General features: G+C 48.4%; 2 protein-coding genes across 4 annotated transcripts in view; one reads left to right on the top strand and one right to left on the bottom strand.

Moving 5' to 3' along the window:
- Positions 1 to 6357, top strand: part of lama5 (laminin, alpha 5) — a 71473-nt gene extending 65116 nt beyond the window's left edge. For both annotated transcript variants that reach the window (XM_040022844.1, XM_040022843.1), the window contains exons 72-79: positions 900 to 1054; positions 1226 to 1409; positions 1699 to 1836; positions 1953 to 2112; positions 2193 to 2323; positions 5276 to 5369; positions 5447 to 5566; positions 5884 to 6357. In XM_040022844.1, the coding sequence (XP_039878778.1) occupies positions 900 to 1054; positions 1226 to 1409; positions 1699 to 1836; positions 1953 to 2112; positions 2193 to 2323; positions 5276 to 5369; positions 5447 to 5566; positions 5884 to 6032 (1131 nt within the window). In that variant the 3' untranslated portion in view covers positions 6033 to 6357. The remainder of the gene's footprint in view (positions 1 to 899; positions 1055 to 1225; positions 1410 to 1698; positions 1837 to 1952; positions 2113 to 2192; positions 2324 to 5275; positions 5370 to 5446; positions 5567 to 5883) is intronic.
- A 546-nt stretch (positions 6358 to 6903) lies between these two features.
- Positions 6904 to 12915, bottom strand: adrm1 (adhesion regulating molecule 1). 2 transcript variants are annotated; one of them, XM_040022846.1, is made up of 10 exons: positions 12786 to 12915; positions 11889 to 12123; positions 11006 to 11122; positions 10528 to 10735; positions 10097 to 10178; positions 9886 to 10025; positions 8479 to 8610; positions 8245 to 8402; positions 8052 to 8154; positions 6904 to 7300 (listed from the first exon to the last, which is right to left on the bottom strand). In XM_040022846.1, exons 2-10 carry the CDS (start codon positions 12096 to 12098, stop codon positions 7215 to 7217), a joined length of 1236 nt encoding a protein of 411 aa, XP_039878780.1. In that variant the 5' UTR covers positions 12099 to 12123; positions 12786 to 12915; the 3' UTR covers positions 6904 to 7214. The 2 variants fall into 2 exon arrangements, with proteins under 2 accessions (XP_039878780.1, XP_039878781.1); XM_040022847.1 differs by having other exon boundaries at positions 10097 to 10175; positions 12786 to 12914.
- Positions 12916 to 13246: the final 331 nt, after the last annotated feature.

Here is a 13246-nt window from a genome sequence, read left to right as displayed (position 1 = left end):
ACAACAACAAGTGAAGGTACACACAACAGCAAGTGAAGGTACACACACAGCAACAAGTGAAGGTACACACACAACAACAAGTGAAGGTACACACAACAGCAAGTGAAGGTACACACACAGCAACAAGTGAAGGTACACACACAACAACAAGTGAAGGTACACACACAGCAACAAGTGAAGGTACACACACAGCAAAAAGTGAAGGTACACACAGCAACAAGTGAAGGTACACACACAGCAAAAAGTGAAGGTACACACAGCAACAAGTGAAGGTACACACACAACAACAAGTGAAGGTACACACACAGCAACAAGTGAAGGTACACACAACAGCAAGTGAAGGTACACACACAGCAACAAGTGAAGGTACACACAGCAACAAGTGAAGGTACACACACAACAACAAGTGAAGGTACACACACAGCAAAAAGTGAAGGTACACACAGCAACAAGTGAAGGTACACACACAACAACAAGTGAAGGTACACACACAGCAACAAGTGAAGGTACACACACAACAGCAAGTGAAGGTACACACACAACAGCAAGTGAAGGTACACACACAGCAACAAGTGAAGACACACACAGCAACAAGTGAAGGTACACACACAGCAACAAGTGAAGGTACACACACAACAACAAGTGAAGGTACACACACAGCAACAAGTGAAGGTACACACACAGCAAAAAGTGAAGGTACACACACAACAACAAGTGAAGGTACACACAACAGCAAGTGAAGGTACACACACAGCAACAAGTGAAGGTACACACACAGCAACAAGTGAAGGTACACACACAGCAACAAGTGAAGGTACACACACAGCAACAAGTGAAGGTACACACACAGCAACAACAATAAGACGTGACTGTGATAAATTCAAGGTTTTCTCTCTTAGGGGAAGCTGAAGAAGCCGTCAGGATCTCGCAGTCGTAACACTAGGGACTCGTGTCAGGGTGAGCTGTCACACCACGAGAGGGGAGCGACGCACTTCAGTGGCTCCACCCACAGCTTCCAGAGATACGACATCCTGCCCAGTTCGTTCGGCTCCACGTGAGTGTGAAAGAAACTTTAAGAGATCCAGTCCCTTTCTTTCTAAGCTCCTTGCATGCCATCATCTGGATGACTGAGAACCTACACAGACACAAGCTGCTAAACAGACTCCGCCCCCTCGTATTCAAGGACCAAACTACAGCTCAGATACTCGTGTTTCTCTGTCTGCAGGCCTCACATCTCCATGCTGTTGAGGATCAACTCATCTGACGGGCTGGTGCTGAGCGCCACCAGCAGGCAGCGAGGAGGAGGCGCGATGACGCTCAGAGTCTCAAACGGCCACCTGCTGCTTCAGTTTGGGAAGAAGTTTAACCTACGCAGCTACAGGAAGTACAACGACGACCAGTGGCACACGGTGAGCAAACACACAAACACATGCACACGAACGCACATACTTGTTTTCATAACTTAGTGAGGACATCTCATTGACATAATGCTTTCCCTAGCTGCTTACCCATCAAAAATGAATGCCTAACCCTCAGCCTAATCCTAACCATAACCTAACTGTAACCCTGACACTAAAACCACGTTTTGGTTAGCGTGTTAGCGTTGAGCTAACGTTTTTTGCTACCAGCTGTGTTTGTGTCTCAGACCCACCTGAGTTTACCTGAATGATGTAACCTGATTGCTCCGTGTCCCTGCAGGTGTTCATAAAGCTTGAAGGGCAGAAGATGAGTCTGATTGTGGACGGTATCAGTGTTCAGTCCAACAGGATATCTGGACGAGACCGGACTCGTCTCACCGCACCGTTATACGCAGGAGGAGTCCCTGCCTCTGTGGCGGTAAGCGTTTCTCCTGCTGGTTCCACGCTCAGGCTGACACCTCTGTGCAGTGAAGGTCGCGCCTTTCTGCTCTTCTTCACGCTGGGTACTGAAGCTCTGCTCTTTCTTAACCTCAGGGTCCGGGTTCTTCCGGGTTTGTGGGGTGCATCCGGGATCTGATGCTGAACGGAGCCCCTGCAGGAGACCCCGCTCAAAGCCAGGGGACAGTGCCCTGCTTCGCGACCCCTCTGCAGCCCGGAGCCTACTTTTCTGGACGGGGAGGACACATCATGATCGGTACGTACCGTTAGTTTCTGTGCACGTGTTGGCCACATTGGGTCGTCATGTCTGAGCGGCGCCTCTGTCCCTCCCTGCAGATGAGTCCTTGGCTCTGAGTCGGGATCTGGAGATCCAGCTCGAAGTTCGACCCATCGTGGACTCTGGGCTGCTGTTGCATGCTGGGACATCGTCTGACCACCACCTGAGCTTAATTCTCATCCAAGGAAAGGTGAGACTCGGGCAGCGTTTCTCCTGAACGTGGTCTACTTGCTGTTTTTCAGGTTTTAAATTTGTGATGTCAAATATTTTTATTTCTGAATGTTTTTATATCATAACTTAAATAAATGACTCTGTTTCCTCTGAAAAGACGACATAAAGGAGTCGGCGTGTAACAGCCAGACCTCTAAATAAGACCTGAACATCAGCTTAGAGCTGCAGGTATCCTCAGTTTGCAGTGCCCCACTGTTCCCCACTCCCACTCAAATCAGTTCAGTTTTGTTTACACAGCGCCAAATCACAACAACAGTCGCCTCAGGGCTCTTTATATTGTAAGGTAGACCCTACAATAATACATACAGAGAAAACCCCAACAATCATATGACCCCCTATGAGCAGCACTTTGGCGACAGTGGGAAGGAAAAACTCGCTTTTAACAGGAAGAAACCTCCGGTTCAGGGAGGGGCGGGGCCATCTGCTGTGATTGGTTGGGGTGAGAGAAGGAAGACAGGATACAGACATGCTGTGGAAGAGAGACAGAGATAAATAACAGGTATGATTCAGTGCAGAGAGGTCTGTTAATACATAGTGAGTGAAGAAGAAACACCCAGTGCATCATGGGAATCCCCTGGCAGCCTACGTCTATTGCAGCATAACTAAGGGAGGATCCAGGGTCACCTGGTCCAGCCCTAACTATATGCTTTAGCAAAAAGGAAAGTTTGAAGCCTAATCTTGAAAGTAGAGATAGTGGTTCAACAACCACCAAACAGCAAATGAGAGCAGGTAGACGGACTCCACACAAAGACGTAAACGCAGAGCAGACCCGACGCGTCAGAATCAGCTTTGTCTTTCAGCCCCGACGGCCCGTAGACGGACACGCTGTCGGAGCTCAGCGATTCTGATGCGTCCGGTCCGCTCTGTTTACGTCTTTTTGCGCTGATTCTGAGCTGCAGGTTTTGTCTCTCCAACCAAAATTCACCGAGCCAGCAGCAAAAGAAGCAGCAAACTACACTTCACATTTGATCAATGTCGTCATGAATTCCCTCTGACTTTTGCTGTTTTGCTTCCATCCATCCATCTATCCATCCATCTTCATCCGCTTTATCCGAGGCCGGGTCGCGGGGGCAGCAGCCTAAGCAAAGAGGCCCAGACCTCCCTCTCCCCAGCCACCTCCTCCAGCTTATCGGGGGAATACCAAGGCGTTCCCAGGCCAGCCGAGAGATATAATCTCTCCAGTGTGTCCTGGGTCTGCCCCGGGGCCTCCTCCCGGTGGGACATGCCTGGAACACCTCACCCAGGAGGCGCCCAGGGGGCATCCTTGTCAGATGCCCGAACCACCTCAGCTGGCTCCTTTCGATGTGGAGCAGCAGCGGCTCTACTCTGAGCCCCTCCCAGATGGCTGAACTTCTCACCTATCTCTAAGGGAGAGGCCAGCCACCCTTCGGAGGAAGCTCATTTCTGCCGCTTGTATCCGCGATCTCGTTCTTTCGGTCACTACCCACAGCTCGTGGCCATAGGTGAGGGTAGGGACATAGATCGACCGGTAAATTGAGAGCTTCGCTTTTACACTCAGCTCCCTCTTCACCACGACGGACCGGTGCAGCGTCCGCATTACTGCAGCTGCAGCCCCAATCCGTCTGTCGATCTCCGGCTCCCTTCTCCCATCACTCGCGAACAAGACCCCGAGATACTTGAACTCCTCCTCTTGGGGCAGGAACTCATCCCCGACCCGGAGTGGGCACTCCACCCTTTTCCGGCTGAGAACCATGGCCTCAGATTTGGAGGTGCTGATCCTCATTCCCGCTGCTTCACACTCGGCTGCGAATCGAATCAGGACTTTGAGAGCTGGAATCGAATGATTATAGAAATCAGTGATGATGCCCAGCCCTGGTGAGCAGCCTAGGCCCCACAGAGTGGATGTAGCTGTGGGTAATGAGAAAAGATGAAAAGAACGATTGATGACTTTTTTGTTAAGTTAAGGCCTGATCTGTCTGAAGTTCATAGCCAGCTCTGACACGGAGCCATCAATCTTTGAATGCTGAAAAAGCAGCAGTGTATCCAGAAAACACATTATATGCTGCAACAAATGCACTGCCCAAGTGTCCCCTCTGCCCAAGTGTCCCCTCTGCCCGCTGCCTTTCAGCAGCAGGCAACAGCAAACAGGTCGTCAGAGGAGGCCGAGGTCATGATTAATTTTAACATCTACAATCTACAATATTAAGAAAGCGCTTTAAGCACAAGATTGTTAGTTAATAATTTAGAAATGAATATTGTCTGTATGGACTGCAACTTCCCCCCCAAAAAATGTAAAACTGCGGTGTTAATCGATGCGGTACAGCCCTGCCTTGTATGTGAGGAGCAGGATTTTGAATTCTGGATTTAACAGGAAGCCAAAACAGGAGAAATCTGCTCTCTTTCCCTGTCAGGACTCTTGCTGCAGCATTTTGGATTAGCTGAAGGCTTTTCAGGGAGTTTTTAGGACTTTCTGATAATAATGAATTACTCGGTCATATCTTCATCGGAAAATAGTCACCAATAAGTCATCAATAATCATTTCAGAGAACGATATTATCACAATACTTTGCTCACGATATGGCATTACTGCGATTTACTGCCTTTCTTCAACTTTTACAATTAAAACACAAATTAAAGCAAAAATAAATAATCATTAGGACACACAGTATGTGTTTAATGTGTGTCATATTTGCTACATGCTGCATTTTTAGCGATTTTTATATGTTAAACATCTATTGTGGAATTTGTGTAGGCTTTCTGTGGGTGGGGGGGGGTCATGCATCAGAAATGACACACGTGACTTTACTGGGTTAGAAATGGGGCTGGTGGTTGTGGCGTGCGGTCCTTCCTCTGATGTGACTCTGAGGCGTCACCTCCTGCTTGGACCGCTGAAGCCTCCTCTGAGCGAATCTCTAAACTTGAGTTCATCAGCACTGCGTGTGTGTGTCAGGTGACCGTTTTGGTGAACGGCGGGAAAGGTGAGACCTCTGCATCGTTCATTCCCGAAGAGCCGCTGTGCGACGGCCGCTGGCACTCCATCTCAGGTGAGTTTCGTCCTCAGACGCGTGCTCCGTGCACTCCCCTGTCGCTGTACCGCTCTAACGCTGAAATGTCTCTGCAGTGGTGAAGAAGAACAACGTCCTGCAGCTGCACGTGGACGGAGCCAGCGAGCGCGCTGTCTGTCCCAAAAAGGGCCGCTCCACAGGGCCCAAGGAGGCGGTCTACCTCGGAGGCGTGCCAGGTGAGTGCACGGCGTTCACAGACCACCTCAGTGATGCAGACTGGCCTCTGTGAGGATCACGAAGATCTCCACCACCTTAAATGCAGCGGTTTCCTGTTCCCACATTCCTGACATCCTCGCCACTTTGTCCGTGTGACCAGTTTCTTTGATCATTTATCAGATTTTAATCAAATCTGTCGCCTCCCGTCTGCGTTTAACGTCTTTACTCAAACATGCTTGATTAGTCACACTACTCATTACTGCATAACAGGGATACAGTCGCACACGTTGTCAGTGCAGCGCCTCATTAACACGTCACTCCTCTCTCTGTCCACCAGGTGGCATCACTGTACCCGGTCTACCCCCTGGGCTAGCGTCCTTCCACGGCTGTGTCCGCCGGGCGAGCATCAACAACAGAGCGGCGCCGCTGTCAAAGCCGCTCGCTGTGCACGGCGCCGTGGGAACGCGCGGCTGCCCACATGTTTAACCCCACCCCCTCATATCTTACCTTCACACTCCCTGAGTACACATCAGCACCGGTGGTGGGCGTCACATTACTGTAGCTAAGTTAAAATATCTATATGAGTATTTATTTTTTAAGAAATGTGTATTTTATATTTTCCCCCGTTTGTTTGGTGCTGCAGAGACAGAACGACGATGTCATCGAGCGGCACGGTAAAGCCAAGTTCGACCATCTTTGCACGTTTCTTCTAAATCAGGGGTGTCAAACTCAAGTACACAGTGGGCCAAAATTCAAAACTGGAACAAAGTCGCGGGCTAACATTAATATTTATTGAAATATAATTATTCCTCCAGATATAAGAATGAATCTTTTCTTATGGACTCAAACATGTTTTGCTGAAAAAGTGAATATGGAACAAGCAAAGCTTAATACTAAACAATATATATATTAGCTGTATAATACCAGTAGGCCAGCTCTGATAGTAATTTGGTATGGCTTTGCGGGCCAAATGTAATTAGGCTGCGGGCCAAATTTTGACACCTATGTTCTAAATCATCCAGCAAACCGTCGCGTAATCGTGCGTCTGCTGCAGACACCGACTCTAAACGCTGATCAGTGAGCACAGACTGTACGTGGAAGATGGACGCAGCCGCTTCCTCTGCGACTCGGAGGCGTCGGTAATCTCAACGGTGATCCTTTGGTTCAGTCGGACCTGAGACCAAAAACCAATCGCTGCACTCACATCAGCTCGGCAGAGGCTCGTAGACTTCTGTCCAATCAGAGTCCCCGCCCGCTCAGTCCATCTTTGATATACAGTCTGAACACGAGCAACATCCTCAGGTAGAGCAGACAAAAAACAAAGCCTGCAAATCTGGGGAATGTCTGATTTGTGACCTTTGACATGTGAACGTTACGTCCTCGCCGGTCTGCAGGCGCCGTTTCCATCTGAAACACGAAGCCTTCTAACTTCTCTGATCCCCCGTCCTTGTCTGTCACATGTTTAAATAAAGTTTTTCCGTACCAACAGTCTTTGTGTTTTACATTCATAAAAAGAAGCTCATGTTTCAGTCATTACGTTTTTATTAGAAAGAGCTGAATACACCCGAAGCCCCGCCCTCTTCAGAGGAAAAAAAAAAGGTCATGGAAGGGTCAAACCTTTGATAGAAGAAAAAGTGAAAAAGAATGAAACAGATGATGTCACAGAGACTAATCCAGACTCATGTCCTCCTCGTCCTTCTTCTCCTTCGACTCTTCTCTGCTGCCCTGCATGGCTCGAGCGAACGCCTCCACATCTGCTGACACACACAGATCAATAACCAAGAATCCAAGACCTCGGACACAGTAACTCAGTGTTGCTGTGGGAGAAATCGAAATGTCACAGATTAAACTGTAATAACACATCACAGACTGATCCCAGATCAGACCTGCATGCGTCACAGGGTTTTCATTCTCCTGAGTGTGTGTGCGCCTGTTTAGACAGCTCTGTGAGGACCAGAAGATGAAATGCTACTATACATTGTAGAGGCTCAAAATGTGGTTTTAATGTCAGGGTTGGATCACTGTTCCCTCTAAGCTGAGCACGTGAACAATCGCACATTGCTGACACCGTCTCCGCGCACAGAAAATCAGCGAAATAAAATAAATACATGTATTTACTTTAATTCCAACTCAGGCTGGATGCTTTTTTGCACGCAGCGCAGATTTTCTGTGTGGGGAGACCGTGTCAGCTTGGAGGGAACATTGGGAGGGATTCATTTTTGATGGTTAGGGTAAGCAGCTGAGGAAAGCATTACACCAATGAGATGTCCTCACTAAGATAGCAAAATGAGAATGTGTGTGTGTGAGGTAAGTCTGGATTGATGATCATAAATGGACTGACGTCCTCCAGAGAGCAGCTGGTTAATGCTAACTGGCCTGCAGGGGGCGCTCATGTCAGGACACTGTCACAGCGCCACATGCAGACGCCCGTTGTCTGCCAACGTCCTGTGTGTGAGGATGAACGCAGCACAAACAGGAAGTTCAGCGTGCGTTTGGTTCACTCACCTCCACGGTTGGCTGCGTCCACGGCATCGGGTGGCAGTCCAAACTGACTCATGAGGGGGCCGAGCTGCCCGGAGGCCAATGCACTGCTGAACATGCTCATGGACTGGAGGGGAGGAGAGAAGAAAAGCGAACGATGAGCGCAGCGCTCAACGTGTTTACATCATCGCCGAGCGTCGCCAACGTTACGTTGTACCTGCTGGAACTGAGGAGAGTTCAGGGTGTTCTGGATCTCCTCGGCGCTCTGCGGCAGACTCTCCCCACTGGGGAGAAAGGGGAGGAGCCTCTGCTGGACCTCGGCGTTGCTCAGAATGGGAGCCATCATCTCTGGGGTGCACACGCTCGCCAGGTCCACTGCAGAAGGAGATCAGAGCTGTGAGTGTCTGCGCTCCCTTTCAGAGGCACACGTGGCCTCACTCATGTGACTCACCTGCTGAGCCCTGAGCCCCTGCTGCCGGCACATTCATGGTGGCCAGGATGCTCTGAAGATCGCTGAGCTGGATGGGCTGGTGAGGGGCGGGGCTTCCAGTGGAGGCCGGGGCCACGGGAGTCTGAGCCGGGGCTGTAGAGGATAGAAGGTGGGAGGAGTCAGGGGGTTTCCAGGTAACAATAACATGCAGGCGACATCAGAAAAAAAATCAATTGAGTTGCTGTGATTTACTGTAAACAAAGACGAGAACATTTAGGACCAATCAGGTTCCTCCCTGATGTCATCGTCAGGGAGGAACCTGATTGGTCCTAAATGTTCTCGCAGAAAACTACAATCAAGCCCATAATTATTCATACCGGTGGCAAATTTTGAGTTACTTTGATTCAACCAGCAAGAATTTTTTGACTGAAAACAACACAAGTGTCTCCCAAAAAATCATTGTGGAAAACAACATTTCTCAGCTTTTATTTACATTTGAAGAAAAAGTGTCACGTCTAGAATTATTCATACCCGTCACAATCTGTCACAGCCTCTGGGAAAATCCAAAGTTGGACACCAGTGGACTTTTCAGCACAACAATGACCCAAAACACGCAGCAAACGTGCTGAATAAACGGTTAGCAGACAACACTAACATTTTGCAGAGTCCTGACTTGAATCCAACTGAGAATCTGTGAAGGGAGCTAAAGATCAGGGTGATGGCAAGAGGACCCTCCAAACTGCAGGATTTGGTGCTCATTGCAAAAGATGAGTGGGCAAAAATACCTGTGGAGACGTGCACAACGCTGCTCTGCAATTAAAGCGTTTGATTGCTGTAATAGCCAAATAAGACTTTTCTATTGATAATTGAGAAGAGTATAAATAATTCTGGACATGACACCTTTTGTTCAAATGTAAATAAAAGCTGAGGATTTTTCCCCACAGTGATGCCTCTTGTACATCTTATCTTTTGGGAAACACCCACCTGTGTTTAAAAAAAACAAAACAAACTTGGTTGAATAAAAGTAACTAAGTCAAAATTTGCCACTGGCAGGAATAATTATGGGCTTCACTGTATATTTGAAATCTTCCACTTGCAACACCACCTGCCTTTTATTTTGAAAGTCATCCCACTGCTAACAAGGAACTTGGGCACTTCCTGTTGTGCCTTTTTCTACTGTCTGACCATCTTCCTGTTCTCGTCATTAAGCCCCCCCCCCCTCCTCAGTGCTGCCGGTCTCAGTTCAGTTATAGAAGGTCGCTCCAATCAGAAGCTACAGGAGGAGGAGGGTGGAGGTCTGATCTACAGGTGATCAGCCTCTATCCCGTTTTGTTTTGCTCCGCCAGCCCATCATCCCATAACCCTCTGTGACGAACTGCTTCCCGTTTCCTTTGAAACTCGGCATGTAGCCTTCATCTCTTTCTGTACCTGGTGTGGAGGGCGTGGCAGCGGTGGAGGAGGGAGCCGAGGTGACGGGAACAGCGGCAGGGGCAGCGGGCGCCTGGGAGGAGCTCATTCTGGGAGCTCCGCCTGGAGAAGGAGTCACTGCAGCTGATTGGCTTCGAGAACTGAGGAAGAGCAGCACAGGTGAACAAAGAGGAAGACTGCAGGTGTGTGTGCGTGCGTGTGTCTGTCTCACCTGGATGAGGAGCTGCTGGTCACAGGTCCTCCGCCCCCCAGCAGGTTGGCGAGTCCCGGTCCAGCTAGAGCTCCCAGGCCTCCTTAGACAAAGACATCAGATCAAAAACCTGGAATAGCCCCGCCCCCAGCTACAAGTCACACCTGAGACGGCTTCACCAGCATGCTTCTGAGAGGAGTACACCTACGTCATAACTGGAAACTCTTTTTCATACAGCGCAACCTTCCACAGACGTGCAGCCCCTGACAAACCTAACTACATATTGAGGCGCCGCGTGTGGAAGGCTGCGGCGGAGGGTTGAGTGGGATTTCCTGTTATGGCCGAAATTAGGATGAAACCAAGCTTGACCTTTAGAGGCAGAGAATAACTTCCAGGAACTGGAGCAGGTGTTCATGAACTACGTGCAGGTGTGTGTAGGTCAGAGCGCTCACCGAGACCTCCGAGCCCCGTGGGTCCCATCAGCTGCATCAGCTGGTTGTGGCTCATGTTTCCCAGCAGGTTCTGCAGGCCGCCCTCTCCTCCCAGCGCTGACAACTCGTGACCACCGCCGCCGCTGCCGGATGCTCCGGGGATGGGAGGGTTGTTCAGGTACTCGTTGACCTTCCGGCAGTACTCGTCATCTTTGTCAGTCTTTGGCTCCTGATGGCATCAGAGCAGAGTTATTGCTACTTACAGGTTCTCGTGGCTCGCTGTAATCATGCAAGTGTGTGTGTTTTTTAATGGTGCAATGCTGTGAGGTGTTCATGTATATGTGTGTGTGTGTGTGTGAGTGTGTGTGTGTGTGTGTGTGTCAGCCTTTAGTAAGCATGCTCTTTTAATATCAGATGCAGCCTGATGAAGGCGCTCTAACACTGACATCTGCCATCACATGAACTAAGACGTTCCCCTCTGGGATGAAGACGAGCTCACCTGCATCCAGAAGAAGAGCCGCTTGGACCCGGCCTTGAATTTCAGGACGTAGACACGTCCGGTGGTGCACTGTGTCACCCTTTTAAACTCACAGTCGTCAGGGAAGATGATCAGGTCCTGTAAGAGGAAACAAACAGGAGGAGACATTTAAAGGAGAGACATGGGGCTGCTCTCAGACATCATCAAATACCAACCAATCAGAGAGAGGGAGCCAGAGGCAGCTCTGAGTGAAGGCGCTGAAATAACAAGAATCATGTGAATGATCGGATTTGAAATCATTTCTTTCAGGACTTTGAGCTCTGCTCAGTGAGATCAATCTGTGGGTGTGGAAGGATGAGTATGTTCCACTCAAGAACACCTCAGTGCTTTAACCTCCTAGGACCTGCGTCCACGTATGTGGACATCACATTTTGGGTTATTTAGACCAAAATACTCAATTTTGCTCCACAAGGGCCTGATATCCACTAACGAGGACATTATCCTGCTACTGTTCTATCGAAATTTTAAATGAATACCCTCATATGTGGCTCTCATTTTTCTTAGAAACAAAAATTAGGTTAAAAAAATATCTGGTAATTCTTTGTTTTTACATTCATCAGGTCCCAATCAGCCCAAATATCAAAGAGAAATTAAAAATGCTGCCGTGGAAGAGTTCGAGTCTTAGGAGATTAAACCAGCTCTACATGTGGGTAGAGGCCAGGAAGTGGTTAAGTTTCAGTGCTGACTCCGTCAGCTTTACCTGACCTCACGGAGGAATTTCTGCTTTATGGAAGCGGTGCACAGAGAAATGAGGAAATGAAGCGCCGATGTGTGCTGGCCTCTCTCAGCTCCACTCTGTAAACATCAGGAACCACAAACACTCGACTGGTTCAGGGTGACTCACATCATCTACGTTCCCCGTGGTCCGGTCCTTCCAGCAGAAGTGGATCAGAGAGTCATCGGACTGCTGGATGTAGACCAGCCCTTTCCGTTTGTCCGGGGTCACCGTGTTGCCCTTCAGGTTCATTTTACCTGCTCGAAACTCCACCAGGTACTTGCTGGAGCTTGCTCTGGAGCCGCTGACCATGCTGGGGAAGAGAGCGCCCGAAGACATCTTTGAAAGTTTTTGTTCACAAAGCCTGATGGGAAAGAAAGGAAGGAGCAGAGGGTCAAAGAACAGGCTGCAGTGAGATCACTCAGAGATCTTACGTCAGCACGTTAAAGCGTTTGACGTTTATGTGTCACTAAATAAAGTCTCCGATGTCTTTAAACATGATAATAACCAACAAACTCAATAAAACTCAAGTTTAACTTGAACTGTTATCTCTGATTATTACCCTTCACTCTTACATTTCCACATTAGTTCTCATCACGTATCGATACCTTTGAATAATCAAAAGTATCCGTTCACGTCTTAAACGTAGGCTAGAGTCGCTCTGCTTTGTCCGGTGTTACTGTTTTTATGATCATATATTCTGTTGGTAAATCACCGTGTCTGCGCGTATAGCGGCTGAGGAGCACTGTGCTGATGTTTAATGAGGACTGTAATTATTTTTTGTTATATTTGTGTCTTAAAATCACTTTTCAGAAAAGCTAAAAGTTAGCCTGCTAGCTGCCGTTAGCTGTGGCGTGCTAACGTTAGCACATGACGAGGCTAAACAGAACACCACAGTAATATTCACTGCCGTCGCTTAACTACGGTCAGTCAGACTTTAGAAACAAGAGCCAGCTGTGCATCTGATGGCTTTCCTGCAACTTTTCTGTGAAATGTGAATTTTATTGAGCTCTCCAGCACAAATACCTGAAGTTGTGCCCGCAGAATAAGTTTTTCTACTTCTTCGCGTCGCTCAACGTCAAAGATGATCTACGGAGGGACTAGACTTCCGGTTAAACCCACTGTACAGAAACAGAATGCAGACCAGCCGGCGGACAGTGGAGGGCGCTCCCATAGTGTTAAAAATAATGACAGTATAAGAATAATGCCATTTGCTGCCAAACAAAAAATGTTATTTTAGTTTTCATAAATCCAGCACAACATCTGAAACACGACTCCAAATAGGTTTGATCACATTTACGCTGATTTTGACCATAAACACAGACATCCTGTTCTGATTGGTTAGTTAAGGTTTTGTAGCAGGAGGTCCTCCAATCGATGGGTCCTGTTTTCAAACGGTAACTCCAGCAGACCACCATATTTCTGTCATTTTCTTAAGGATGTGGAATTGTACATAAACTCAATATCAGGAGGCAGCACGGCGGTTA

This window comes from Simochromis diagramma, unplaced genomic scaffold, assembly GCF_900408965.1.
Source record: "Simochromis diagramma unplaced genomic scaffold, fSimDia1.1 OVJJ01000308.1, whole genome shotgun sequence".
NCBI lineage: Eukaryota > Metazoa > Chordata > Actinopteri > Cichliformes > Cichlidae > Simochromis > Simochromis diagramma.
The sequence above is the reverse complement of the archived record's forward strand: the minus strand, read 5'-3'. Positions and strand labels throughout refer to the sequence as shown.

What these genes read in the sequence shown, in the direction of transcription:
- adrm1 (XM_040022846.1), bottom strand. Translation starts at nt 12,098, where the DNA reads ATGTCTTCGGGCGCTCTCTTCCCCAGCATGGTCAGCGGCTCCAGAGCA. An exon ending in CCACGGGGAACGTAGATGAT is followed by an intron (nt 11,123 to 11,888) that starts GTGAGTCACCCT and finishes TTCCTCTTACAG; the next exon opens with GACCTGATCATCTTCCCTGA. An exon ending in GGACGCAGCCAACCGTGGAG is followed by an intron (nt 7,301 to 8,051) that starts GTGAGTGAACCA and finishes GTGTGTCAGCAG; the next exon opens with ATGTGGAGGCGTTCGCTCGA.